The sequence below is a fragment of the Bubalus kerabau genome, chromosome 11, assembly GCF_029407905.1.
Source record: "Bubalus kerabau isolate K-KA32 ecotype Philippines breed swamp buffalo chromosome 11, PCC_UOA_SB_1v2, whole genome shotgun sequence".
Taxonomy (NCBI): domain Eukaryota; kingdom Metazoa; phylum Chordata; class Mammalia; order Artiodactyla; family Bovidae; genus Bubalus; species Bubalus kerabau.
The window spans coordinates 32,251,360-32,279,198 of NC_073634.1; the positions used below are offsets into that span (position 1 = coordinate 32,251,360).

Genomic DNA, 27,839 nt, shown 5'->3' on the forward strand with positions numbered 1-27,839 from the left:
CTCCACCACAGCCTGGCCCTACCTGAGCATTCCTCTCCCTCCTTCCTCTGGCCATTGTAGGGCTCTTCCCTCTGAGCCCTGCTCCCTCTGAGCATAGATGGCAGGGCCTGGGTCGGGGCCTGCCCCAGACTTCTTGTGCCAGCTTCCTAGGAACATCCAACTCCCCTCTGGGGCAGGTTGTTCTCAAACCCAGGGAGGAAGGAGAGTCCCATTCTGGCTAACTCTCTCTGAGCTCCAGGATCAGGGAATAGTTCCTTCCTTCCCCCGCCGGCTCTTCATTCCCAAGGCTTCCAGCCCAGAGAGGCCATCCAGCCCCTTCATCCTCCAGAGGTCTTCACTGTCCCACGTGGAGGGCAGGCTGCAGGCTCTGTACAGGGCCCAGCCAGGCCAACAACTGCCCAGAGGAGAGGGGCTTCCCTCACCTCCTAGTCCCGCCCTCCCAGGTACCCCCCACTTCAGCCAGAGCCAACCCTCTTGGCAGTCACCACCCTGGCCTGGGCTGCCCCTGGGCTTTCCGCCCCATCTGTCGTCTCCCACGGGGCACCCTCCGAGGTGGGGCTGGGCAGAATCTCCAGCATTTGGCCCTGCTAAAAGTGCCCAGCACAGGGCTGGCATACCGGAGACCCTCATCACACTGGTTGTTGACCCTTGATGGCTGATTCACTGCTCCCCTTCCCAATACAGAGCCCAGCAGCTGGCGCCCGGCGACCCCCAGGTCATCCTGTATGTCTCCCTGCAGCTGGCCCTCGTCCGCCAGGTGAGTCCTAACACCCAGGTCTCTGGGGGTGCTGATCTCCTCCTGGCCCCGCTGCTTTTACCAGCTGTGCGACCCTTTGCAAGTGACTTGACCTCTCTGAGCCTCTATTCTTTATCTGTTAATGTAAGTGCCTTCATACTCCACCTCAGAGGGCCCAGGCAAGGATTTAAGTCAGTTACTGTGGTAAAGCCCCTGACCTCTGGAGGGCACACAGGAAGGGCTTGTTCTCTGCCCTCACTCCCCCTGCAACACGTCCGTCTCCTGAGGAGTTGACAGGAGACCTCAGGAAACATTTGTTTCCTCACCTTCACTGAACTTCCCCCAGGGGCCTAGGGGAGCAGAGAGAGTGTCACGTGGAGCTGCTTCTGTGTGACACAGAGCTTCCCCTGACCTGTGGACTCCACCGCCAGGCTCGGCCTCTGGGGCCTCCTATCCGCTGACCACCTCAATCCCCAAGGCCCTCCAGGCCCACCTGCCTTCCTTCTCTGAGCTGAGCTGTTGGTGCTGAAAGGTCTGTTGAGGGAGTTGAGTGAGGTCAGGCAGTCACCCACCCAGCTGGTTGCCTGTCAGAAAAAAGTGAAGGTTCCCATCCCCCAGGCCCCTCAGAGTCTCTGCTCTCACATGGGCCCCTCAGGCTGGTGCTCTGTGTGAAGCAGGGCCTCTTGGTGGCCTTTCTCTGGTGAGTGTGGATACTGGGCCACTCAGGGACTGCAGACAAGCCAGCAGGACCGGGGCTGGGCTCTAGCCTGGCAGAGAGGAGTCCGCAGAGCCCTCTGGGTGGTGGCTGCTCGCGGTCTGGTGATGGGCAGCCCGGCTGACAAGAGTGCTGCTGTCTTTCCACGGGCACGGGCCAGCTCTGCAGCTGACGAGGAGGGTGCCGTTGGCCCCATCTGACGCCTGAGGCACTGCGGCTCTGCTGAGCTCAGGAGCTGGGAGCTGGCCACGCCTGCAAAGTTCAGCTTCAGAGCCCACTCTGACCTAGTTAAAGCAGCCCCGTGTGGCTCTAAGTATCCTGTTCCCCTGTCCCATTTGGAAGCGGGCACTTGGAGCCTTGTCCACCGGCCTGGTGGTTGGTTTTATGGGCCTGTGTCAACTTCCGGCCCCTGATCTCTCTTCAGGGAGCCGTCTTTCCAGCCCCCCATGCCACTTGCCCCCGGTTCCCGACTCCCAGGTCCTAGAGTAGGCACTCTCCACCATTGTCTCCAGAAACATCAATCCGCTCTGGTGCTCCCTGGAGCACGAACACAAAGATAACCAAGACCAGTTTATTTTTAGCCCTCAGTTGGAGAACCAGTACTTTCCTTGCCAGTCCAGTTCCTGATAAACCTTCCGTGATGCATTTTTTAGTATCTTTAATTATTCAGTCACCTCTGATGAATGGCATCTGTCCTCCGGGAGAGATGGCTGGGCCAGGCCAGTGGAGCCTGGTACCCCATGTCCTTGGGGCCCCCAGATCTTGGTAACCTCAGGGGGTTGAGGGTCTCTGAATGGACTCTAAGCATTTCCTGCCTGCCTTGGTCTCTGAGGCCCTCTGTGCCATCCTGCCCAAAGCATGTCTAGCTGCTCAAACAGTGAGGGCTGCGGGTTTGGACACCCAGCCCAGGATCGTGCTCATGCTGCTGGAGCAGCCCTGGGGTGGGGGGCATGGGCAAGCTGAGCCAGCAGTCACACTGACCTTAGCTTCCTCCTTTACTTCCCATGACCTTTCCACAGAAGGAAGTCCCCAAGGGAGAACTCTGGGCCTGGCAGTAGTGCAGAGACCAGGCAGGGGGCAGGCACGCCAGGGACCAGAGCCCCCAGCTGACCTGTGTACTGTAGACCCCTCCAGGAGCATTGGAGATGTAGTCTGAGGTTTGGTCAAGAGCAAGATTTTGGAAAAAGACTCTGACGTTCCTGGGAGGATGAGGCCCTGGTTGTCTCGAATAGCTGACAATGGCTAAGCCTGAGCGCCTGGGCAAACATGTCTCTCTGGACTGGAAGGAAGACTCTTAACCTGTTCACTAGCTGCCTGGGCTTTGGGGGCTTGAAGTGGGAAATTCGCATTTTCTAACGTGTTCCATGCCCAGCAGGACGTTTTTCCTATGTTGTCTCACCCTCTCGGCCAGTGTCGTAGGTAGGACTGTTATCCTCATTTTGCAGCGTAAGAACTGCGGCTCAGAGAGGCCAAGTCCCCTGCCCCGGTGCCAGCTGGAAAGTGGCAGAGTTGGAATTCACATCCCGTCTGACCCCAGGCCTAAGCTCTTGCCACTGTGAGCCCCTGAGCAGGAGGCAGCATGTGTCTGTCAGCCCCAGTCACTGCGAGAACGGGTTCAGAGGAGAGATCTGTAGCCAGGGTCTGGGTGGCCTCTCACAGTCCCCCTCCTCCGGTTTGGCTGGGGCTTCCCGACCAGTCCTTCATGATCCATTGTGGATATGCCCCTCTTTTCTCTTTTCTGTGGGGACAGCACTGACTTGGAACAGCAGACGCTTCTTGCCATGGTGTTCGAGGGTGTGTTTTCTCATCAGAGCCCCTGCCTGCCCCACAGTGCCTGCGGTCTCACTTGGGTCTGCTGCGCCTCGTGGGCTGGCACCTGGCCCCCGAGTCCGGGGAACAGTGTGGGCCTTGGGGAAGGTCGCTAAGCTGGCAGTTTTCTCCGGCAGATCTCCAGCGCCATGGAGCAGCTGCAGGAGGCCCTGAAAGTGTGCAAGGATGACGCCAATGCCCTCCATCTGCTGGCGCTCCTCTTCTCCGCCCAGAAACACTACCAGCACGCCCTGGACGTTATCAACATGGCCATCACGGAGTACCCTGAGAACTTCAAGTGAGTTCCCCGTGGACGCTGCTGGGCTGGGAGGCTGGTCGTGCACACACTGAGAGTCAAGGCGGGCCGAGGACCTGTGGGCTCGGAGCCTGGCTCTGGTGTTTTGTTTGGTGCCAGGAGGATGTGTGTGGATGGAGAAGCTCTCGGTGGTAACTGCAGGCTCCACGGGAAGCTGTGTGGACCACCAAGGAGACTGTGCTCTAAGATAACATGCCCGAGCTGCTTCCATCCCACCCTGAACTCTACATTTGAGCATCATGGGGATACTAACTTGTGTGACTTAACCATAACCCTGGCATAGCCAGCCAAGGATGGTTTCTAACAGTGGCTGGGCTGATAGAGGCCATGTGAGCTGGCCCCTACCTCCAGGAAGGCCACAGGCAGTCGGGGTGAAGATTTATATCCCCACAGAGTGGTCCTGGCCTCTCCCTCTATTCTTGGCTCCTCCACAGCTCCTGCTTGCCACATCACCCAGATGCCTGTCTCTAGGGAGCAGGGTTCACGCTGCACATGGCCCCAGTGGTGGTGGGTGGGCAGGACTAGACCCTCTTGCCCCTGCCTATACACAGGGGACCTGCTGCCATCCAACCAGGACCCTGGGGAACAAGAGCCTCACTGACTGGCTGAGGCAGGAGGGTGTTGCCCCTTGGGAGGAAATGAGGGAGAGGTCATCTTTTGATTTCTGCCCTCCTTCCCTGGGACAGGCAACATAGGGTGCCAATAAACCCTGTCTCTCTGAATCCCCTGATCCCAGAATGAGGGGCCCTGAGCACTCCCACTCCCACCATGCTCAGGGTTTGAAAGAGAACCCTTTAGAACCAGCCATAGGCTGTTGTCTTTAGATAGCAGAAAGGAGTGTGGTCCTGGTGCCCTGAGAGGTGACTCATGCTGGCAGTGAAAACAGTTCCACAAAGAATTAGGGAAATTGGTGGGTGCCACAGCTGAGATCAGTGATCGAGGGGAGCTGCAGGCGTCCCTCCACGTGGGGAGCCCATGCACCTGTTTTCCTATAGTCCAGCAGAGGCAGGACTGACCCTTTGCACCAGGGGCTCAGGCCTCCTTCAGAAGATGCCACGGTGGCTTTGCCTGTGGACTTTGCTGGGAGTGGCCTCCTCCTCCTCAAGTCTTATGAACAAAAGGACCAGCTATGTGGAGCTGGCCTTGCACCATCTCAGCTCATACCTGACCAGGGGCAGCTGGGACCCACCTGGGCCAGAACAGTGGGGTCAGGAGTCATGATGCTGTGGACAGGGTGGGGGCGTTAGTCTGGAGTAGGGTCAGCGGAGCCCAGGTAGGTCCCAGCTGCCCCTGGTCAGGTGTGAGCCGAGATGGTGCGAGGCCAGCTCCACATAGCCTGTCCTTTGTGTTCACAAGACAGCCCTGGCTCTTGGCCTCCCTTCTGTAATTGAGAGATTATTAAAATTGAAATTAGTTCACTTTAAAAGGCAAGTCGCCTAGGGCATGCACCACGTAGATAGAACCAGTGTGTGAACAAGGTGTAGTTACCTAATCCCAAATGCAGTACAGCCAGAACTACTGTTTAGAAGTTTATTTTTTACTTTTATAAAAATACAGGAAGGACAAAGGTCTTCCTCTTCTAGTACCAGTTACCCTGGCTTTTCCCCAAGCTCAAGACTATCTGGCAGGGTCAGACCCATGGTGTGTGTGTGCATATGTGTGTGAACGAGCATGCATATGTGTGTGCGAGTGTGCCTCTCTATGTTTTATTGTCAGTGAGGCTTCGGTGGAAGGGTTAGAACAGTAAAAGGGGTAGAATCCTTATCCAGCCCCCGGCTCAGAGCGTGTGTCACAGAAGAAACCAGAGGCTGGGCCAGGTGTCAGACGTTGTCCTTTATCTGAGTGGAATCTTCCATGCATTAACAGATGGAGACTGAGCAGATGGGCGCAGAGCTGCCCTGTGGAAGCCGCAGGAGGGGCTGCACACACTGCTCCCTTGGGCGCCCTGACCCAGTGCAGGAGCTTCCCATGCTAGTGCCACCCATCTGACTCTTCCTAACTCCTGGGCTGAATGCTCTCTGCTGGCAGAATCCTCTCCCTGGCCTGATGTGGGGAGGCCAGCGCCACCTTTTGAAGTCGGCTTGAAACTTCCCGTGTGTGATCAGAGGCCCATCTCGCTTGTTTCACGCCCTGGGAGGTGTCTCCTGCCACCCCCCATCCTCTTCCTCCTCGCCGCGCCCCCCACCTGCTCCTGGTTCTTGGGCTGAGTGCGAACCGTCTCTTTAGTCCCCCAAGTGTACTTTCCACCACCCCCTTCTTCTTCCCTCTCACCTCACTCAGGTGCAGACTCTTTCACCAGGAAATGCTTCAGTCACAAGTGTTTTGGAGAGGTGGGGGCAGGGGTGGGGCCTTGCTGTGAGGCTGGTGACTTCCCCCGGAGCCCCGTGGGTGGCCTTCTGGGCCCCCAAGAATACCTGGACCCGAACTGTGACATTTGCGCCTGTGTGCCTGCATCGGAAGAATAGAAGCCAAAAAAGTGGGAGCCGCGGGTGGAGATGGTGCTGGTGATCAGCGTGTAGGGTGGCTGCCGCTCGGCGTCAGCTGGGTCCCCGCCTCTGCAGGCAAGAGCCTTTAGCGTGGGGCAGCCTCTGCCGAGGGAGCAGAGCCCCTCTGTCCAAACACCACAGGGCCGCTACAGGGGCCTCAGGCGCTCTCAGGGGCTGGAAGCGCGAGGGGACACCTCTGATGTCCCAGCCTGAGGAAGTCCCATTCCCAGAGCACGGTTGGGGTTCTTGTGTTCCTGTCACCACAGAGAAGCCTGCTGTGGAGTGTTTGGGGCCCAGAGCGTCCCATCCCCCGAGGTGCTTCCATTTGTGAACCCGCCCATCCAGGGAGAGAGAAGGTTCTTATCTCTGAGCCACCATGTGCCCCTCACATTCATGACCATGGGGAGCTCCCCTTTGAACTGGGCCACCCTAAAAGGCTAAAAAACTAACTGAATAAAATACAAGGGGCTTCTGGCTTCCAGAACTGTGAGACAGTATATTTCTGTTGTCTTAAGCCAAAAAGAAAAGGGAGTGGGGGTGAGGCGGGAGGGATGGTGGGGTATGAGGGGGGAATAGCCACCCACCACAGCACTGTGGAGTGACCTAGGGTGTGACCGTGGGTCTTTGCAAATAATTCAGTGCTTTTCCCCACGGATGAGACCCATGGACTAGCAGGAAATGTCATTGCGCCCATTACGGTCAGGGATCACTGAAGAATGTCACTGCCCTTCAGCTGAAACTGTAGCCTGCTCTTCCAGCTGCTCCCTGCATTGGAAACAAGCTGTGTGTGGCTCCAGCTGTTGCCACGGCAGTTAATTAAACCCCTAATCCAATAAATATCAGTGCAGCCAAACAAAAAAATCTGCCCCAGATGATGAGGTAGATGCCCTGACCCCAGCATCGTCAATAAGGTCTGTTCTGTGGGCACTCAAAGGCACCAGGTCTGGGCCTTTCTGCCACCCAGCGTCTTGCCGGTTCCAGTGGCTGAGACCTTGCTCTTCCTTTGTGCAGAGTGAAGGAGAGGCTGGCAGGCCCGTGTTGGGTGGAGGAGGCCTGGCACAGGGGGATGCTGGGGAGTGGAATAGACCCTTTCCTCTTGGCTTGTCACCACGTGGGAGCCGCAGCAGGTCCCTGGCTGTCACTTAGCTATGCTCCCTCCAGCAGCTTGCTCCTCCTCCCCATGTCCTCTCCTCCTCAGCTGCTGAAAGACTGACATCTCTCCTGCCTCCCTCTGCTTCCAGGGTCTATTGTGAGATTCAGACAAGAGAAGATCTCACAGTCAGTTTACAGACGGGTTCAAGGGCAGCAGTGGGGGAAGGGGAAATGGTCCACAGCATAAGGCTGCGACAGGGGGGGGCTCAAGGAGGGCAGCACACGTGGTGGGCCAGGGGAGGGCGTCCTGCACAGGAGGGTCAGTGGAAGCTAAGAAGAGGTGTTCCGGGCTCCCTAGCGGCCACCAGGAGGTCACCATTTCCAGGACTCAAGACTCCTGGAGAAAATCCCAGCCTTTGTGGAGCTGACTTCAAATTCAGGGATTAGAAAACATAGCAAAGGGGATCTTTATTTCCGTGCTGTGGGGTGACCTTTAGTTAATGGAGCTTGAGTTTAAAAAGGCAGAAACGTGATGAGGCAGTGGCTGATGGCCCTGCAGGGACAGCGTGAACCTGGCGTGACGAGAACCAGACACCCGAGCAGCTTCCTGAAATGCTGAGGGCTTTCCACTAAGCCCTGGACACATGTGCTGGCCAGGCTGCCCCTGGCCAGTCTGCAGGGGGCCTCAAGGGGGCAGCAGGCTCCCTATTTGGACCTGGGTTCCAAGCCAGGCTGGGCCTTGGAATTCGAGAGGTTCCCCATAGCAAGCTCAGCGATGTCTTAGCTGTTTCCTTCTCCCTTCCTGGGCTTGGGAGGCTCAGCTAGGAGAGTCAAGGGAACAGGCCACTGATAAGCTTGTTCCAGAAGCCATGGGCTCCACGGGGTGCTGGTTTTAGGTAACAGATTCCTTGCGCTTTAGTCAGGCTGCTTGTAGGGAAGGTCACCATAGTAACCAAACAACATTCCTGGGCTAATGATGGGAGCTTTCCAATAACCAGCCTGTCAGTCATTGCTCCCACCCCAGGCCTGGCAGCCTGCCAGACTGGTTTTGAAAGCCCAGGCTATTGGGCTGGCAGGAGGGGAGCAAACTGGGTTTGCCCTTCCCCTCCCCTCTTACCACTCCTCTTAAGAGTTTCTGCCCAGCCCAGGTCCTGCGGGCCTTGGAAAGTCCTAAGGGAAGGGTTGTCTGGAGCCCTAGGGAGCTTTCCCCAGAGCAGGAGCTATATGGCTCTCTCAACAAGCCAGAGCTCGGCTTGCCACTTGTAAACAAATGGAACCAGTCATAGCATCTCCCCCAGGAAACCGGGGCTGTTTTGGAAAATGTTTGAGCTGATAACTAGGCGTTAGCTGGGGCCAGACCATGACTGAATCCTGTTAAGGCCAACGTAGGCCTCAAGGGCACCCTTCTGATCTCTACCTGGCCTGCCTCACCTTTGTGAGGTTGCATGTGATAAACTTTGAGTGGTGTATTCCACCAAGCGGAAGAGATCAGAGTCCTGGGGCTTCGTTAATGTCTTTGACTTAAACCCACTGTGTTTATTGGGTGATTCTTATTAGGGACTTGGAGTGGATCAAAAGGATGCCTGAAATACCAGCACACCAGTGAGGGGCTGGAATCAAAGGTATGAGCACAAACATAGTTTCTCACTTCGCCAGGTTCATTAAACATTCTTGGCTGCCACAGGCCCCGATGAGGGGAGCAGCCTTGGGGTGAACTTGCAAGGCCATGTGGTGGAGGGAAGTGTTAAGCCAGGCGTAATCGCTGGCACCAGCTCGCTCTTCCCCAAAGGTCAGTTCCTCTTCGGCTCAGCCAGGCTGACATTCAGCATTTCCCTGCGCTGGTGGTTCTGGGGAGCCTCCTAGGACCTCACTGCTCGGGACACTGCAGTCACCGAGGCTTCCGTCTGCCTGCAGTCCTCTGCTCACACTGCAACTAGAATGACCTCGGTTATTTTGTTTAGGGAAGAAGAAAGGAAGGAACGAAGGAAAACAGCTTTTTCCAGAAGGAATTCTTTGTTTTAAAGTGGTTTTTAGCTCTTTGCTTCCTGAGTCTCACTGCTCTCAACATTTGCTGGAGGCAGGGGCTGTGGCCGGGCCCTTGGTTTTCGAGCGGGAGTGGCCCGGCCTCTGCAGGAGGGAGAGGGCCCAGGAGGCACACTGATACCCTTGAAGTAGGGCTGCCCTCTGCAGTGGGCAGTCTTCAGGTCCCCAGATCATCTCACTGGGCAGCAATTATAGACCAAGGTGTTTGCTTCCTGGTTTCTTACATTGGGCTGGGAGCCAACTTTTGTTCCGATTAAGGATCCTTCTGGAAGTTCTTCCACCCCAGAGTGGTTATGGAATGGCTTCTGTGTGGTTTGTGTTTGTATCTTTCATGATCAAGAATGTGTCTTTGGGGAGTCACCTGAAGGTAACTGAAACTGGTCTCCCGGAGCTGAGGGAAGCCAGGCCTGAAGGCCCACTGGGTCAGCCATCAGTCAGCTGAGGTTAGGCCTCAGGTGCCATGGGTGGAGGCGGCTGTTCCGCGGGTGGGGCAGAACTTTTGAAACAGAGGTGCTCGCTCCTGGAGGTGAAAGCTTGCGGGGCTGTTGATTTTAAAGGATTTGAAAGCTTCAAAGTCAGATAGAGTGGCTGTCTCCAGCCTTTTTGGCACCAGGGACTAGTTTCGTGGAAGACACTTTTTCTACAGATTGTGGTGTGGTGGGGATGGTTTCAGGATGATGTGAGTACGGTACGTTTAGTGTGCACTTTATTTCTGTTATTATATTAGCGTCACCTCAGAGCATCAGTTATTAGATCTTGGAGCTTGGGGACCCCTGAGGAAGAGGATCAGTGTGAACCATAAAAGATTAGGGGACATGAGTCAATGTAATCCTCCAGAACCAAGGGAAAATGACTGGTTTTTAGAGCCAAGAAAAGTTACCATAAGTGTCCCTCTCCCTTTCAGGGAGGTCTCCTGTTAGAGCTTTAGAGCAAGTGTGTGAGCTGAATCAGTTAATCGCTCTGGTGGAGTCTCTCCCAGAGGCAGGGCATTTAGAGGACTCTGAGACCTGTGTCCTTCAGCACTGCCCTGGCTAGGGTGAGAGCCAGATGATCACAGCCCCAGTGGAGGTGAGGGAGTGGCTGGCTCCGACACTCTGGCCGCTCCTCCCCTTCCCTCTGCCCCGATCCAGGGCTGGGAGTGGGCCGTGGGGCGCCACCTCCAGGCCTTTGATCCTGCCCCTGCTGGCCCAGCCCCAGGGGGTGCCCTCCTTCCCTCCCGTGCTTCCAGATTCTGCCCAGCCTCAGGGACTCCCCTTGGGCTCCACTTTGCCTTGTAGCTCCTGCACTCAGAGCTGACCCACTCATTGAGTATCTGATTCCCTTCTGCTTCCTTTCCTAATTGCCTTGGGTGTGTTGCTCGAGCTTCCCTGAGCATGTGGAAGCACCTTGGGGACAGAGGACAGATGATGGCCTGTCTTCTGTCTCCTCTTCCTCCCTGTAGGGAACTGACAGCTGGGCATCCAGCACATACGTAGACCCCCTGATGGGCAGACTGTAGGCGTTGTTTTTGCTCTTTTGGAAGGATGGAGGAAAGGAAGGGAGGGAGGCAGGGAACGCATGGGGATGTTGGCTTCTTACAGCCCTCAGAGTGCTCCCACATCCCCTTACCCTGTTTTGTCATTGTCTTGGTTTGATTTGTTGAGTTTTCGGTCTTACCCTCCTACTCTAAGGAAACTAACTGGAGAGTTAGCTGGTCTGTCCAGGTCAGATAGCTGATGAGTAGCAAAGCAGGGACTAGAACCCCAGCCAGCTGATTAGCTGAACAACACTGCTATGCTTGAACCCCAAGCACTTCAATAATAATAAAATAGCAACACACCCCGTGCTTGGCTGTGTGCCAGACATTGCTCTGAGCACTTTCCACGCATTCACTCAATTTCCTCACAACCTGGGAGGTGTAGAAAGTGTTGTTAACTCCTGTTTTCCAGATGGAGAAACAGAGGCAGAAAGGGCGTACGTAAGCGGTTGTGCACAACCGGGCTGGGTAAGTAGTGAGGAAGGGCACGTGTGGACGAGCCCTTTAGGAAGGGCCTGCCTTGTTTCCTCCTAAAGCCCAGAGTGGGTAGCGATTCTGTTGTCCCATTTTACAGATATGAAACTGAAGCTCTGAGAAGCTGAAATGACTGGCCGGGGGTCCCAGGGCTAGAGGAAGGGAAGCTGGGATTTGAACTTGGGTCTTCAGACTCAGGCCCCGTTTTCTGGGAAGAGACCCACTTCCCACCGAAGCCCACGCTGTGCACAGGCTCTGGCCTCCTGGCTGAGGAGTTAAGACTTTCCAGAGGTGTGGCTGTGGTGACTCAGAGAACAGCCTGCTTTTTCCACTCAATTATGTGTTTTCTATAAAAATAGAACTCTCCATTAAAACAACGCAGCGTGGCCATCAGCTGGAATTACTAATTACTGTCCTTTAAAGAGATAATGCTCCCTTTCATGCCTTCCCCATACCTGCCACCACCCTCCCCCATCACAGAGGACTCCCATGAGGGCCAGGAGCCAGAGGCCGGGGCCGGGGAGACACATGTGGGCAGCGGGACCGGGAAGAGGGGAGAGTTTCCACAGGGTGCTCTGCAGCTTGGCTTCCTTGGTTCTTGGTCCCGGGGACCCTACAGCCTTCCAGGCCTCAGTGAGTCCTTGTCACTCAACTTTCTTCTGTTATCCAACGATGATTTGTTGAGTGACGTCAGGTGAGGCACTGGGCATATAAAGATGAGGAAGATGTGGTCCCTGCTGGAGCACGGAGCCTGGTAGGAAAGACCAGTAATGATGGAGGGGTCTCAGGATGGCGGCTGACCTTTCTTGAGGAGTAGCCATGCAGCAGGGCCGGCTGCCTTCACGGTTTCTGTTGCCTGTAGTCCTGCCAGCAGCCCTCTGTGATGGTGCTGTTACTGCCCTTGCTTTACCAACAGCCGGTGAAGCTCAGAGAGGCCAAGGCACCTGCTCGGAAGCAGCAGGGCCTGGCAGTGGACCCACGTCGTCTGAGGCCAGAGGCCACGCTTCAGTACGACGTCCTCCTGTGTGCTGGGCAGTAAGGCAGGGGCCAGAGGCGGCTCCCTCAGGTACACAGCAATTACCATGTCCAAGTCTTTCTTACTGCATACGCTGAGTATATTTTACAGGGAAGTTCTTTCAAGGAACATGAAAGTAAAAATGTGGACCTTTTGTGCTTGCTGCCCACACAGCCCATGTCCTTCCCCGCAGCCAGCTCAGTTCTGCCAGCGTCCACTCTGCCACTGCGGGTGGGGCGCTGGGGTGAGCAGCAGGGAGGGAGCACAGAGGAAGATGCCTGAGACCCTGGGTGAGGGGGATGGCCAGGATGAACTCTGACCCCAGGACAGTGCTTGTTGGCTTAGCCAGAGCCATTGTCACAAAAATATCCCCCATTTACAAAATAATGTTTTGTTTCTAAGAAAAGTTTTTGGAAAGGCTCATGCTCACCCAGTTCTGAGGAGGACCACCCTAAGATAGTTCTTCATAGCAGTGGAAAGAAATGATTTGTCTTGGCCTCAGGTGGGAATAGCTCCAAGTCTTGATCCTCTTGACAAATAATTAAGAAGGCTGATCCTGGCCCAGGAGTGCAGGCCAGGCAGAGGGCCTGGGAAGAGAGGCGGTGCTAGGCCCACCCATGCTTTCCCCCGGGAACCTCCATCATCAGCCCCTGGCCAGAGCGACCAGAAAGACTTACAAAGGCCGTGACCTATGGCCACACCCAGAGACGCTGACCTCACTGGTCTCTGTCTTCCCCCACTGGAGGAGGGCTGGCCTAGATGCAGACAGACTGACTCTGCAGGGCTGAGACTGGTCATGGTTCAACAGGGACTGGCTCTGTTTAGGTCCGATGAGTACCTGTCTTTGACCCCAGGTGCTGACCTGTGCAGGTGACCCAGAAGGGGGCCAGCAGGGACCGCCACAATCCTGGTGGTTGTCAGGAAGGATGTGAGTGCTTAGAGGGTGGGCCGCAGCTGTGCTGGTCTCCCGGCTAGGAACAGGACACTCATGCCTCAGCCTTTGGGCTGTGCAGAGTACAAGCACCTGGAACTCTCCTGAGGCCCTGGCAGCTTCACCCCTGCGGTGGCATCTACAGTGCCCCTTGCTCCTTCGCCTTCCCCAGAGAGCACACTCACTTTCACATCTGCCTTCAGATGCCTTGGCGGCCTGGCAAAGGCATTCGGCCTTAAAAGACCTCACTGTTTATTCTACATCTTAAAAAACAGGAAAGGGCTTGCAGTGGGGGTCACAGCCGAGGTGGTTTCGCTCTGCCTGGATTGGTGTGGCTCTGTCCATCCCTTCTCATCCGTTTCCTTTCTTATGCCCATCTTTCATCCCCCGTGCCTTGCTGAACAAGCCGTGAAGGTCTGGGGCTTTCTGAGAGCCTTCAAAGGCACCTGGCCTGAACGCTGATATTTGGGGCCTTTCAGACCTGCAAGTATAAAGGAATCCCTTCCCAGAGCCTCGGGCAGGCCTGTGCTTGAGGACTTAGTGCAGCTGTGGGCTTCTCAGCTGCTGCTCTGGGTCATCACAGTTCATCCTGCAGGAGTCTCTGGGGCAGACGGGACAAGAGACTTCACTCCTATGTCACAGGTTTGGAACCTGTGACATGCCAGCTGGGTGGCAGTGCAAAGCTGGGACTTTGGCTCGGGTTTCTCACTCCTGGGCCGGTGTCTGTGCACTGAGTGACATCACAGGGCAGGGTCAGGACAGCAGCGGGGCCATTCCCCCGGAATGGCTCGTGTCAGGGCATTGGAGGGCTGCTGGACTCCAGTATCCCAGCCTTCCTGCCTTGGAGACTCCCCTCTGTTGTACTTTTGGCTCTGCCTGCGGGACCCTTCTCTGGGATGAAGAGCCAGATGGAGTCACATGGAGCCAGATGCCTTTGTGTCACGTCCCGAGCTCCCCATTCCTCCCCAGGCCCTGGGACATTTTGCTTCTGGACAGCTTAAAATGGAATCGGCTGGCACTCTGCCTGTTGGCTGCATGAGTCCAGCCCTCGCTGCAGTTCTGAGGCATCCGCGAGCAGATTCCCCACCTGCCTCCCAGCTGGGAGCCAGCAGCGGGAAGTGGTGCCTTCAGAAGTTGACTCCGATTTACCGTGGACCACGAGACCAGAATGTGGCTGGAGGATTGTAACAACACACACACACACATCCTCATAGTATTAAGCTGAATGGACACCGTGTGCTCAGCTCTGTGCCAGGCACCAGGGAAGCGAGGAGGATGCTGACGTGGAGGGAGGCAGGGTCTTGCCCTGCGGGCACTTGTCACCCAGGTGGGGATGCACAGCAAGACCCAGGGCAAGATAGATGGTAGTTTAACCATCTCTATGTAGGGCTGGCTGCCGAGTGTTCTCTAGAGCATCTGAGTTTGTAAATGCTTGATGTGAGTGTTTCTTCACTGTTAAAAGCATAAGCCTATGTGGAAAAACAGAAAACGTGTATACACACACACACACACACACACAGGTATAAATGAGAGAGAGTGATTTAAATGCTAACTGAAGGTTGTCCTAAGCAGAGAAGGGCAGGGGTGATCACACTTCTTGGAGGAGGACTAGAACTTTGGATTAAAATGTGTTTGTTTTTTTTTTTAAGTCTCAGAATCGTTTCTTCGGATGACATGTTAGACTCATTCAGTGTATAAAACAGGTATGCCAGGGACTGGGCTGGTTGAAGGGAGTGGGGAGCCAGCGCTTCCCCCTCTCTTCCCAGCCCCCACTGCCAGCAGCCTCCCCACGGCTCCACCCAGGAAGCATAGAGTCCTGATGAGGCTGTGGCCCCACCATCCATAGTGGCGCGCTAGGCCCTGCCGGCCTCCTCGTACCGTTGCTTGAAGAACTGGGCCACGCATCCTGGCAGATGGGAGGGGGAGAGCCCTTTCTCCAGCAGGACCAGTAGTTGGTTGTCCTAGAAGAGCGACAAGGAATGGGGTGGTTTGCTGATCCCTGTTACCAGGTGGAGAGCATTCGGCGGTGCCCACTGTGTGTGGATGCCCATGTGCCCACGACATAGTAAAAACCCCTGGGTGTGAGGCCCCCATGGGGACACACAGAAGGTCAGAGGGTGACACCTGGTTAGGAGCTGGCCACGTGTCAGGGGAAGGGGAGCCCTAGCAGGGGCGATGGCGTGAAACAAAGCATGGATGAGCCGGGGAGCCTGCCCTGTGGTCCAGGGTGCCTCTAATACCCTGTGAGCACCATACGGGTCCCCAGGGTCACGGGATGGAAGGTGGCACACAGAGGTGTTCTGATTGATGTCACGGTCGGCGCAGGGCTTCTTGTCAAGGAGGATGGTCCTGGTGGTGCTGCACTGTGAGACCAGGGAAATCTCGGGAGCTAACCGGGGCCTCCAGGGATCTGGGACTGAGGGATCCAGCCAGAGGAGGGCTGTCAGAGCGCTTGCCCCAGCCCAGAAAGGATGTGGTTGGGTTGAGAAATTCCACCCTGGGTCGCTCATGCTAATGGAATGTCAGCAGCCGTGAGGAGAAGAGCCTGTGTTGGTAGAAGTCACTGTAACACCAGCTCAGCTTTCGGCCACTTCTGTTCTGGGCACGTGGTGTGGCTGGATCCACCCCACGGACCCCTGCCGGCTCTCAGGGACACAGCCAGCGAGCAGGAGGGGGACGGGCCCTGGTGGGGAGGGGCATGCTGCAGAGAAGGCCAGTCTGGGGAGATGTGGGAGCAGAGGAGTACTTCAGGACTGGTCTGCCCAAGGGACTGTCCAGGGAACCAGCTCCCAGTCACCCTGCCATGGGGACTCTGCTGTTCTGGGTATCCCTCCCCATGGAGAGATTTCACTTGCACCAACACCTGTTCTAGCCATAGCCCACCACAGTCCCCCTCCTTCCCCCAATTCTCAGCCACATCCTACCCCACATTTTCATCAAACACCAGCCCCAGAAAGACCCCCTTGATCTGTGCTTTTCCTTGTTCTGAGTCTGACCCAGAACACCAGCCCTGGAGTCTGTGAGCAGTTTGTCATTTTTAGCACTAATCGTAACCTGGAAGGCCAAAATTGTGTCTTCATGTTCCTAAAGCAGAGGCTCCTAATACTTGTGGAGTGTTGGACCTTTCAAGAATCTGGAAAAAGGGACTGGTGATGGCAGGACCAGCGTCCCCAGCACCTACCACCAGGGTACTGAGACCACGGATTTGTCCAGAAGCAGTGTCGTGAATCGGAGAAGGCAATGGCACCCCACTCCAGTACTCTTGCCTGGCACATCCCATGGACGGAGGAGCCTGGTGGGCTGCAGTCCATGGCGTCGCTAGGAGTCGGACACGACTGAGCGACTTCACTTTCACTTTTCACTTTCATGCATTGGAGAAGGAAATGGCAACCCACTCCAGTGTTCTTGCCTGGAGAATCCCAGGGACGGGGGAGCCTGGTGGGCTGCCGTCTCTGGGGTTGCAGAGTCGGACACGCCTGAAGCGACTTAGCAGCAGCAGCAGCAGCAGTGTCGTGAATGAAGGAGGCTCATCGCTTACCACCTGAGGAGAACCAGGAGTCACAGCCTTGTTTGGGCCTCAGTGGCTCAGCCAAGTTCTCCACAGGCTGCCAGGCAGCTGGTGTGCATCAGTGTAGCTGGCAGTACCCGTGGTGAAAAGACTGCAGTATTTCCATACATGTTGGTAAATAGCCACTGCCTTGGCCCTCATCAGGACCCTGGACTCCCCAACAACTAAAGGGTGGTCCTGCTGACCAGCGCTCTGATGGTCTGTACTGTTGTCTTGGGCAGAGCGGGGCAGCTGTCCACCCCTGCTGTGGACCTGCCTTCTGGTGGGACCAGCCCTTTCCTTCTCTTTCCAGCCTCTCTCAGGGTCACATCCCCACTGTTCCCACTGTTCTTACCCTAGAGGACTTCAGGTTTGGGGGAGGGGGTTGAAAGAGATTCTGTTGTTCCTAAACGGTGACTGAATAAGACTTCATGTCACTTTCATCTTATTGAATATATGAGGAGAACTGGCAATGTTGGGCTATTCAGTGAAGATTAAGGAAAACCTGATCATCCTCAGGTGTTCAGGGGTCAGGATACAGTTTGCATTCAAGCACCTGTTGCATGCTGGTGAGGAGGGAAAGCAGAACCCTGCCCTTTTGTGACCTTTTCACCCGTTCCTTGCTTAGCCTCGTTCCTTGAGTCAGTTTCCTTCTGGGTCTGTCTCTGATATAAGGCCTGGAAAGCGTGTAAGTAAAAAGATAGCCATGTGTTCGGTGAGGGGGATGCTGCAGAGCTGAGGGTGTGGAGGGAGACCGCTACCACGACAGACAGTGCTTGAGAGGTGGGCAGGATGGTACATGATCGGGATAAGCAAGAGCCACAGGGATGCTGACGAACGCAGAGGAGTGCTCTGTGCTTTGGCAGAGAGGATGGGGAGCTAGGCAGAGAGAGAGCACGTGATCCAGGGATATGGCCACCGCCGTGCGTGTGGGCACTCTGCCTCCTGAGTGCTGGGGAGGTGGGCTGATGGGGCCGCTCCGGTGGGGCAGAATCCCCTGGGGTTCCACCCTGGGAGGAAAGCCAGGGGAAGGGGGCCCCTCAGGTGTTCTCACTGCTCTTCTTCCTCCCACAGCCTGATGTTCACCAAGGTGAAGCTGGAGCAGGTCCTGAAAGGCCCAGAGGAAGCCCTAGTGACCTGTAGACAGATGCTGCAGCTGTGGCAGACTCTGTACAGCTTCTCCCAGCTAGGGTGAGTGGCGGGTCCCTCCAGACGGAGTTGGGAGGTGGTGGTCGCCAGAGCAACAGTCTACAGCTGAGTGGCCATGATGCCTGATGGGTGAGAGGGTGGTGAGGATGTTTGAATGAGGGCATGGGACTTACTGCTCCTGGGGCTTTTTATGGCCTGCCCTAATTTTAATCTTTTGACAATCCTCTGTGAAGGACAGAAAAAGGCTCTTTAGGAAAGTTCAGGGGGATAAGAAGGAAGAGAAATCATTATTAAGCACCTCCCCCATCAGCTGGTTTTATCTTATCCACTGTCATAGTTTATCCTCACCCCAGGGTTCTTAACCTGAGACCCAGAGACCTTATATAATGTATCAGAGCCACTCTCCTATGAGTGGTAGTGGTTGGGCTTAAACCTGAGTCTCCTGAACCCCAGCCTGTGGAGCTTGTCACTTCTTTCCTGGTTCCATCTGGAAGCTGGGAGAGGAGGAGGAGGAAGCTGAGTTCCTGAAGGGTCCCCACTCACCTACCATCTCCACACATCCCATCTCCTGCTCCAGTCCCCAGCTCTGAGATTCTCCTTGACCAGAGCAGGGCACCGTTGTCCAGGCTGAATCTGCAGAACGTCTTTGCTGAAACCTGCCAAGACACCCAGGCTCAGCTTGTGCAGCCCAAAGCAGAAATGGGCTTCGTTTCTGCTCCACTCCCTTGTCTGGCTGTGTCATCTCCCTCCCGCCTCAGGGGACCCCACTCTGGTGGGCACTTGTCCTTTCACTGGGACTCTGGGAGCCTAGCAACCTCTTATAATCCCCAAAACAATGTCTCTAAAGTTGGAATTTACAGAGGAGGCCCCAGGATAATCTGACCGAATAAAATCCTTGGGCAGGGTAGGGTCAGCCCTCTCTTTGTAGGCTTTGGGCCTGGAAGATTCCAGGGCAGAGCAGGGTGGTGGGTGGAAGCTGCCAGCAGGCAGCTCTGGAGTGAGGGACTTTTCAGAAAGGAAATGGGGAACCACCTGGAAGCTGGGTGCTGTGGAGTGAGGGCCAGACTCTGGTGTGTGGGGGGCCCGCCTTTGGATGTCCCTTGTCCTGCCACTCACCAGCTGTGACAGGCAGGCAGGTGCGTGGCCTGGCTCCACTTGCAGAGAAGAATTGCTCCAGAGCTGGCAGAGCGCGCCTCTCAGCCGGATGGCTGGCTGCCTGCTCATCTAGGCGATCACGGTGGGGCCCCTCTGAGCTGCAGCCTTGTCTCCACGTGTAGGGCTTAACCTGTGGCTCCCCTCCAGGAGCAGCAGAGCTGTGGAGCTGTCAGGCTTGCCTTGGGGTCTTTTCAAGCCACCACCTTCACCCTCACTTCTGGGGGACACCCCCACCCACTCAGGGTAGAGCAGGGCTCAGCCTGGCCAGCTAGTTGGAGGCAAACTGTTGGAAGCAGAGAGTAAAATCCAGTCCCCTCCTGGCTTTCCCAAGGATAAGGAGTGTTCTTTCTGAACCTGAAGCCACAGAGCAAAAACTTGTCACATCTGGACTGGGGCAGTCCAGGATCAAGGCCAGAATCCACAGCCTGAAGGTCTGGGCCACCCCGCCCTGCCAGCCCCACCTCCCATTCTGCACCTTGGCTGTCTTCCTCTGCTCTGCCTGGCCCGGCCCACACGGCCCCTTGGGGAGCCCCCTGTGCCTGGCCTCTGGTGCCCCAGTGCAACACTCTCCATCTGGGTCTTTGTTAAATGCTTAGCGTGGACTGTCTCCTCTTGTCCAGGTGTTGGGTTCTTCAGGGTAGGGGCCTAGGACCAGGTGGCAGGATGTCCCCGAGTTGAGCCGTTTCTGGAGCCCCTAGAAGAGCCCCCTTGGGAGCAGCGGCTGTGTCTGTGCATTTACTCTAGGCCACTGTGGGAGGGGCCCCAGTCCACATCCTCATTTCATCCTCCTTGTGATGTTGACATTCTCATGCTCATTAACTCCACACAATAACCATTTCAAGAAAAGAGAAGTAAGATCTAGAAAGGTTAAGTAGCTTTGGCAAGGGTCACACAGCTAAGGAGGGGCAGCCCCCAGCTTTCCCCCAGGGTCCCTGGCTCTTTCACACTCTTTCATGAGCAGGAGCATCTGTGCCTCCCCGAGAAGGAGAGGTGGGCATGCAGGGTGGGAGCCGGCCCTTTCCCACTGTGCTTTTGTGGATGGTTCCCTCTAACGCCCACAAGGATGGCTGTGCACCCAGAGGCCCGAGCTCAGTGTGAACCGGCATTAAGACGGAAGGATGCCCTGGTGTTCTTTGTGGGTCCACTCTGAAGGGAGGAGGCCTCTGGGCCTGCTTCCTCCTCAACTGCCCTTTCGGCCTCAGTCCTCTGAGACTCCGCAGTCAGCAGGTTAAGGTCACAGGGTGCTGTCAGGGGCTGTGTGCGCCCGAAGATGGGTATAACCTTTCCAAGCTGGCGGCTCCCCCGCACCCCACTCTTTAGAAAAGAGGAGCCTCCCTAGCTGTGTGGGAGCTGCAGGGACCTGGGGAACTGGGGGAGGTGTGATAAGATGGCCACACTGTTTATCTGCCACCGAAGGGCCCCCTCCGGCTCCTCCAGGGCCACTCTGGCAGTCCAGGGTAAGGGACACTGAGGCAGGGAGTGGCTTCTGGGCCTTCCGTGCCTAGAGGGCGGGCTGAGGGGGCGGGCTGGTCCGCAAAAACCAGGCTTTCCATGGAAGCCAGTTCACGGCACCTGCTCTGTACCTGGCTCTCTGCTGGACGCTGAGAGGACACAAAAGGTAGAAGAGGGATTAGATGGACGGGAGGGTTTCTCATCCTCAGCGTGTGTGTGTGTGTGTGTGTGTGCGCGCGCGCACGCACACACATGCACACTGGGATCCACGGTGACAGAGAGCAGATGAGCAGCTCAAAGCCTCTAGAGGGAGGCGGGGACCTTGGGCTGGGTTCTAAAGGCGGTGGGGGTTGGGTGGATCTCAAGAACCGCAGGAATGGCCTTGGTGGCAACAGCATGAGTAAGCATGTAGCTCTAGAAACAAAATGTGGTCCCGGTAGGGACTAGTGAGGAGGCTGATGGCCTTGCAGGCGCACAACCTGTGGACGAGGAAGGGAGCGGGCAGGAGGCGATCAGGAGAAATACCATGTACTTCAGCTCTGGGATGAACTAGATTCTAGAATCCTGAGCCTGAGCTGTTATCTGGCTTGCTGCTCATCTCCATCCTTCCCAGTGATCTTTAGCTCCGTTCTCAGGTCTGAACTCTCAGCCCCAGAGCCTACCTGGCATAAGGCTCCCCTCATTCTCCCTGCCAGCCCTCCACCTCACTGGGGCCTGGCCCTCCCTTGCCTTCCAGGGGCCTGGAAAAGGATGGCAGCCTTGGCGAGGGCCTCACACTGAAGAAACAGAGTGGCATGCATTTGACTCTGCCTGATGCCCATGATGCAGACTCTGGTAAGAACGTGCCCCGTGGGCAGCTGTCCACATGAGCCCACAGCTCCCTGTCCCAGCCTGAGCATTTGCCGGGCCTGGTGGAATCCATCCTGCCTCTGGCTGGCTGCTGCCCAAGCTCCTGTGCTAAGGAACTGCCCTCGGGCCTCTTTAGGGCCCAGAGTGTCAAGACAGCTGCTGGCCCAGGGGCAGGAAGTAGGCAGATTGTATAGGTAAGAGAGAGACCCCATCCTCTGTGTGGGAGTGGGGAAGACTGGGGTGGAGAGATGACTGTGTGGAGCACAGAGACCGTCTCCCCTTAGGCTGAAGCTGAAGGCCAAGGGGACTTCCCTGGTGGTCCAATGACTAAGCTCCATGCTCCCGATGCAGGGGGCCTGGGTTCAATCCCTAGTCAGGGAATTAGATCTCACATGCCGCAACTAAGACTTCCCACAATGAAGATCCTGCAAGGCCAAAGAAATAAATTTTTTTTTTAAAAAAAGCTCAAGGCCAAGGTCTGCCGTGATAATGTCTTCAACAGATCAAGTCAAGTAGAAAGGAAGGGCTGAGCTTCTGTTTCAGCCTAAATCTGACTATAGTTTCCTGGAAAAATTCATCCTGACATCCATGGCTTGTGAAATTCAAACCAGTTTAGAATCTGCAAACTTAACATATTTTAACCCAGGACCTGATTAAAGCGAATACCTTCCTCAAAACCACAAGCAAAATTAGTCACGGGAATGAACGTGTGAGGGAGTTGTATTTGGTGTCATTGCTCATCTTTTCCACTTCTGTGGCTGGGAACCAACTTGCGCCTCTGTTGTCAAGAGATGAAGCTGATTCCCGAAGCCACACCCAGCACCTGATTTGAGCTGAGGAGTGATGGGCTGGACGTAGAGCTGCTGACTCCAAGGAGGCAACAGTGCCAGGGAGTGTAGCGCCTTTGCAATTAGAGAGGGGAGAACTCTGGACAAAGTTATTAGGACTCTATGAACACTCGCCTTATAAACTGAAGTCATCTGTGGTTTTGCCCCAAGGTCTCCTGAGTTTATTGGAGCCTTTACTACCTCTGAGAGAGAGAAAAAAAAAGAGCTTTCATTTCACCGTCTCGTAAACTGTAAATGTCAACAGCTTGTATATCCTGAACAGGGACCCAGTGTTACTCAGGACTGCACACGGTCTGGCCCAAGCTGCTACCCAAGAATCCTTCACAGCCCAACCTCCAATGGGACTTTTCTATAAAGAAATAATAGGCACTTGTGAAAGAAAGTGAAAATATAAAAAGGAGAAAGGAAAATTCATCCATCATTCCACCATGCGTGCGTGCTAAGTTGCTTCAGTTGTGTCCGACTCTTTGCGACCCTATGGACAGTATCCCACCAAGCTCCTCTGTCCATGGGATTCTCCAGGCAAGCATAGTGGAGTGGGTTGCCATGCCCTCCTCCAGGGTACTTCTCTATAAAGAAATAATAGGCGCTTGTGAAAACAGAAAGTAAAAATATGAAAGGGAGAAAGGAAAAGTCATCCATCATTTCACCACTCAAACCTTAATAAGTGGCCTTTCAGACTTTCGGAAACATTCCTGTATTTTGTTTCTCATAAAACTGTGCTCTCTTTTGCAGTCTGCTGCTTTTTTCAGTTCAGTTCAGTTCACTTCACTTCAGTTGCTCAGTCGTGTCCGACTCTTTGCGACCCCATGAATCACAGCATGCCAGGCCTCCCTGTCCATCACCAACTCCCAGAGTTCACTCAAACTCACGTCCATCGAGTCCATGATGCCATCCAGCCATCTCATCCTCTGTCATCCCCTTCTCCTCCTGCCCCCAAATCCCTCCCAGCATCAGAGTCTTTTCCAATGAGTCAACTCTTTGCATGAGGTGGCCAAAGTATTGGCGTTTCAGCTTCAGCATCAGTCCTTCCAAAGAATACCTAGGACTGATCTCCTTTAGGATGGACTGGTTGGATCTCCTTGCAGTCCAGGGGACTCTCAAGAGTCTTCTCCAACACCACAGTTCAAAAGCATCAATTCTTCGGCGCTCAGCTTTCTTCACAGTCCAACTTTCACATCCATACATGACCACTGGAAAAACCATAGCCTTGACTAGACGGACCTTTGTTGGCAAAGTAATGTCTCTGCTTTGGAATATGCTATCTAGGTTGGTCATAACTTTCCTTCCAAGGAGTAAGTGTCTTTTAATTTCATGGCTGCAATCACCATCTGCAGTGATCTTGGAGCCCCAAAAAATAAAGTCTGACACTGTTCCCACTGTTTCCCCATCTATTTCCCATGAAGTGATGGGACCGGATGCCATGATCTTCGTTTTCTGAATGTTGAGCTTTAAGCCAACTTTTTCACTCTCCACTTTCACTTTCATCAAGAGGCTTTTTAGTTCCTCTTCACTTTCTGCCATAAGGGTGGTGTCATCTGCATACCTGAGGTTATTGATATTTCTCCCGGCAATCTTGATTCCAGCTTGTGCTTCTTCCAGCCCAGCCTTTCTCATGATGTACTCTGCATATAAGTTAAATAAGCAGGGTGACAATATACAGCCTTGACATACTCCTTTTCCTATTTGGAACCAGTCTGTTGTTCCATGTCCAGTTCTAACTGTTGCTTCCTGACCTGCATGCAAATTCCTCAAGAGGCAGGTCAGGTGTTCTGGTATTCCCATCTCTTTCAGAATTTTCCACAGATTGTAGTGATCCACACAGTCAAAGGCTTTGGCATAGTCAATAAAGCAGAAATAGATGTTTTTCTGGAACTCGCTTGCTTTTTCCATGATCCAGTGGATGTTGGCAATTTGATCTCTGGTTCCTCTGCCTTTTCTAAAACCATCTGGAAGTTCACGGTTCATGTACTGCTGAAACCTGGCTTGGAGAATTTTGAGCATTACTTTACTAGCATGTGAGATGAGTGCAATTGTGCGGTAGTTTGAGCATTCTTTGGCATTGCCTTTCTTTGGGATTGGAGTGCACTGACCTTTTCCAGTCCTGTGGCCACTGCTGAGTTTTCCAGATTTGCTGGCATATTGAGTGCAGCACTTTCACAGCACCATCTTCCAGGATTTGAAATAGCTCCACTGGAATTTCATCACCTCCACTAGCTTTGTTTGTAGTGATGCTTTCTAAGGCCCGCTTGACTTCACATTCCAGGATGTCTGGCTCTAGGTGAGTGATCACACCATTGTGATTATCTGGGTTGTGAAGATCTTTTTTGTACAGTTCTTCTGTGTATTCTTGCCACCTCTTCTTAATATCGTCGTCTTCTGTTAGGTCCATACCATTTCTGTCCTTTATCGAGCCCATCTTTGCATGAAATGTTCCCTTGATATCTCTGATTTTCTTGAAGAGATCTCTAGTCTTTCGCATTCTGTTGTTTTCCTCTATTTCTTTACCAAACTGCATAACGTCACCATCTTTCTGCATCAGTACCCATAGTTATGCATTGCTATTTTAATGACTGCATTGTCCAGTATGATTATGCTCTCACTTATTTTTAATCAGTCCCCACTAGTGGACATTGAGATCGTTTCTGTCTTCAGTGTCCTGGGCAGTGGTAGAATGCCCACCATTGCCGACATTCACGGTGTTCTTCTTTAGGGATTGACTCCTAGAGGTGGGCTTACTGCCTCATTGCCCCTCAGTAGCCCACCTCCTCTCTCATGCATGGGTGAGGGCACCCACCCTGCTGTGACTCAGCGTGCCGTGCCGCTCCTGCAGGGCTATGCAGCCACTGCCACCAGGCCTGCAGCTCAGCCTTTCCTGTGTTGCTCTACAGGCTCTCGGCGGGCATCATCCATTGCTGCCTCGCGGCTGGAGGAGGCCATGTCAGAGCTGACCATGCCCAGCTCGGTCCTGAAGCAGGGCCCCATGCAGCTGTGGACCACGCTGGAACAGATCTGGCTCCAGGCTGGTGAGTGCTCCCACCCGGGCCCCCTCTGGCTCCTGCGGGTCTGCCCTGGCAGCCCAGGTGGGAAAGCTGTGTCTTGAAGAAAACCCGTTAGGACTCAAACCCCCAAGAACTCTTGGGAGAGCTAGAGCAGAAGTGAGGTGTGCTGGCCCCAAGAAAGCAAGACCTGGTGGCGGAGTTCTTTGAAAGTAGAGGGCTGGGAACTCAAGGATCACCATTCAGGTAAGGATCTCTCTTGATAGCTAGTGGGCACCGTTGCCACCCCGGAGTTGGAGGGTCTGTTAGTGTTGAGGAGGCAGGAGGTTCAGAGTCCCACAGCTCATTTACTGCCCTGATCTGAAATGAGCTAGCGTGTGTCAAGCAGTTAGCACATACATAGTAGGTGCTCGGCAAAGTTTAATTTGCAACCCTATGAGCTGTAGCCCGCCAGGCTCCTCTGTCCATAGGATTCTCCAGGCAAGAATACTGGAGTGGGTGTGAGAGGGGGATTAGAATGAAATGAGAACCAAGGCAGGGTGTGCCTGAATGAGAGAAAATGGTGGCAGCAGCAGCAAAAGGAGAAGGAAGGTGATAGGGTGAGTGGAATCCAACATGACCCCTTGACCCAGGCATGAAGCGCCTCACCTGCTACTGATTACCCTCCTGCCGCCCCTCCCCCGGCCCTGCCTCCCCACACCCCCGACCCTGGGCAGTGTCGATAACCCCCGAGGAGAGAGAGAAGAGACAAAGGAGACACTCCCTTCCTGGCACCTGCAGATTCTGCAAGTCAGAGTTAGAATGTGCTTGTTGATTGAGGATCTACAGTTCCCCACTGGTAGCTTCCACATATGGACACATTAGTATGCAGGACGCCCCCACTCCCCTCCACAGGATCTAAATCTGGGGGAAAAAATTGGACAAGGATTCATAAAAAGACTAGACCGGGAAGCATGTTAATAATGCAGATACTGCCCCAGTTAGCACATCAGGCTCCCTTGGGATGCGAGGGATGCGGGGGCTGTGCTCCAGTGTCACTTGTTGCATCTGAAGTAGGAAGAACTTTGAAAAATCCAGAGGGATAACAAGCTAGGCTTCCTCTGAGGCAAAGATGCCCTGCCATCTTCTAAGACGTGGAGCTCTAACAGCTCCTGATGGGCATACTGGGGCCCCACCACCACAGGGGCCTGGGGCAGAAAGCTTCACCCTCCCCGGGGGTTTCCCCAGCTTCAAGGAATATATTGGCAGTGCATTGATGAGAGGTCACATTTGGGAGGTGCATGCTGCCTGCTTTGGAACTCCCAAGGCCTTTTGTGTTAACGGTCTGTCTTGTTGACTCATCTTAGCAGATAACAAACCTTTCTGCATTTTACAAGGCTGCTTGCATCTCTGAGAAATGCTTTCTGCTAGGGTGGTAGCATGTTCTGGTAACTCCAAGTAAGGTTAAAGGCCTTCCTGAAGCCTATAATTAGACATGGGAATTTTGATATAAGCCAACATCCTTCAATAATTTGCACATTAGCTTTTCTTCTCTGGAATTATCTTAGACATTTGGCCCATGGAGAACTCTGAGAACAAAGTCCAAGTGTTTGAATTGTGGTGCAAGGTGAGGGTTGGGCTGTGTGGCATTAGGAGACAAGCTTGGGGTGTGTGACCCATGCAGAATAGCGGTGGCTTCTATAAGGTCTACACTTCTCTTTGCTTCTGTAACAATTCAGAGATGGCAGCCTTGACTAGGATGACAGCCTTGCTCTCCTGGTCCGGGGACCCGGATTCCTTCCATTTTGTTGGCTTTGCTTTTACTACGGTGTCACTCTTGTCCTTGTGATCCAAGGTGGCTCTCCACCCCATTGACATTCCAAGGCATAACTAGGAAGGGTGGGAGAAGGGGACATCCCGTCCCTGGAAGGACATGTCCTAGAATTTGCATACATCACTTCCCCTCATGATCCACTGGCCAGAACTTAGTCACATGACCACATCTACCTGCAAAGGACTCTGGGAGGTGCCAGAGTATTCTGGGTATACATGTGCCCCATCAAAAATCAGGGGATCTGTCATTATAGAAGAAAGGAGGAGAGACTGGTGGGTAGCTGCCACAGGCAAAAAGGGAAGCAAGAAGGTAGCCTAGGTCTTCCATTCTGAGCGTGGGAGGATTCTGGAGAATCCTCACTGCATGAGCCCCCTCCTCCCTTGGCCATCATCATCACCAGCAAGCATGTGCTGAGCACCCCTTGAAGAAGGACTGCCAGGAGCAGATGGCCCTACGCCTCCTCACCCCACCTGACCCGAGCTACACGTATTGTCAGCAGCAGCCCCCGTGCCCACCCCTACCCACCCAGCCTCACGATTCCTCCAGCTGCACCAGATTTCCAGGAAGAGAAGACTGTCCCCCTTTATCATTTTGGAATGAGCTAATCTCCCAGTTTGGTTCAAGATTAATTGCATCCCAGTCTGTCTTGGCAGTAAGCTCCATCATTAACCCGCACTTAGGTTGGGAAATGCATCCCTCATCTCCCAACTGTCCTCCTGCCCCACCCCCCCCCACCCCCCCCAACCTCTTCAAGACTCCTTCCCATTCCAGTCTGAAGTGAGAAGCCTCACGGAGGGTTTCTGCCTGAGAGATGAGTTTCAAAAATGTCTCCTCTTTGGCAGTGGATTTGTGTGAAAATGGGGGAATCACCCAGCCCCATAGATGCTCCAGGAT

The 27,839-nt window shown here is 54.5% G+C and overlaps 1 protein-coding gene across 2 annotated transcripts in view; it reads left to right on the plus strand.

Annotated features, from left to right (window-relative positions):
• Window positions 1–27,839, plus strand: part of TTC7A (tetratricopeptide repeat domain 7A) — a 122,285-nt gene that overhangs the window by 76,916 nt on the left and 17,530 nt on the right. For both annotated transcript variants that reach the window (XM_055540014.1, XM_055540013.1), the window contains exons 14-18: window positions 685–757; window positions 3,398–3,558; window positions 17,755–17,871; window positions 21,173–21,270; window positions 25,025–25,159. In XM_055540014.1, coding sequence (XP_055395989.1) covers window positions 685–757; window positions 3,398–3,558; window positions 17,755–17,871; window positions 21,173–21,270; window positions 25,025–25,159 — 584 coding nt within the window. The remainder of the gene's footprint in view (window positions 1–684; window positions 758–3,397; window positions 3,559–17,754; window positions 17,872–21,172; window positions 21,271–25,024; window positions 25,160–27,839) is intronic.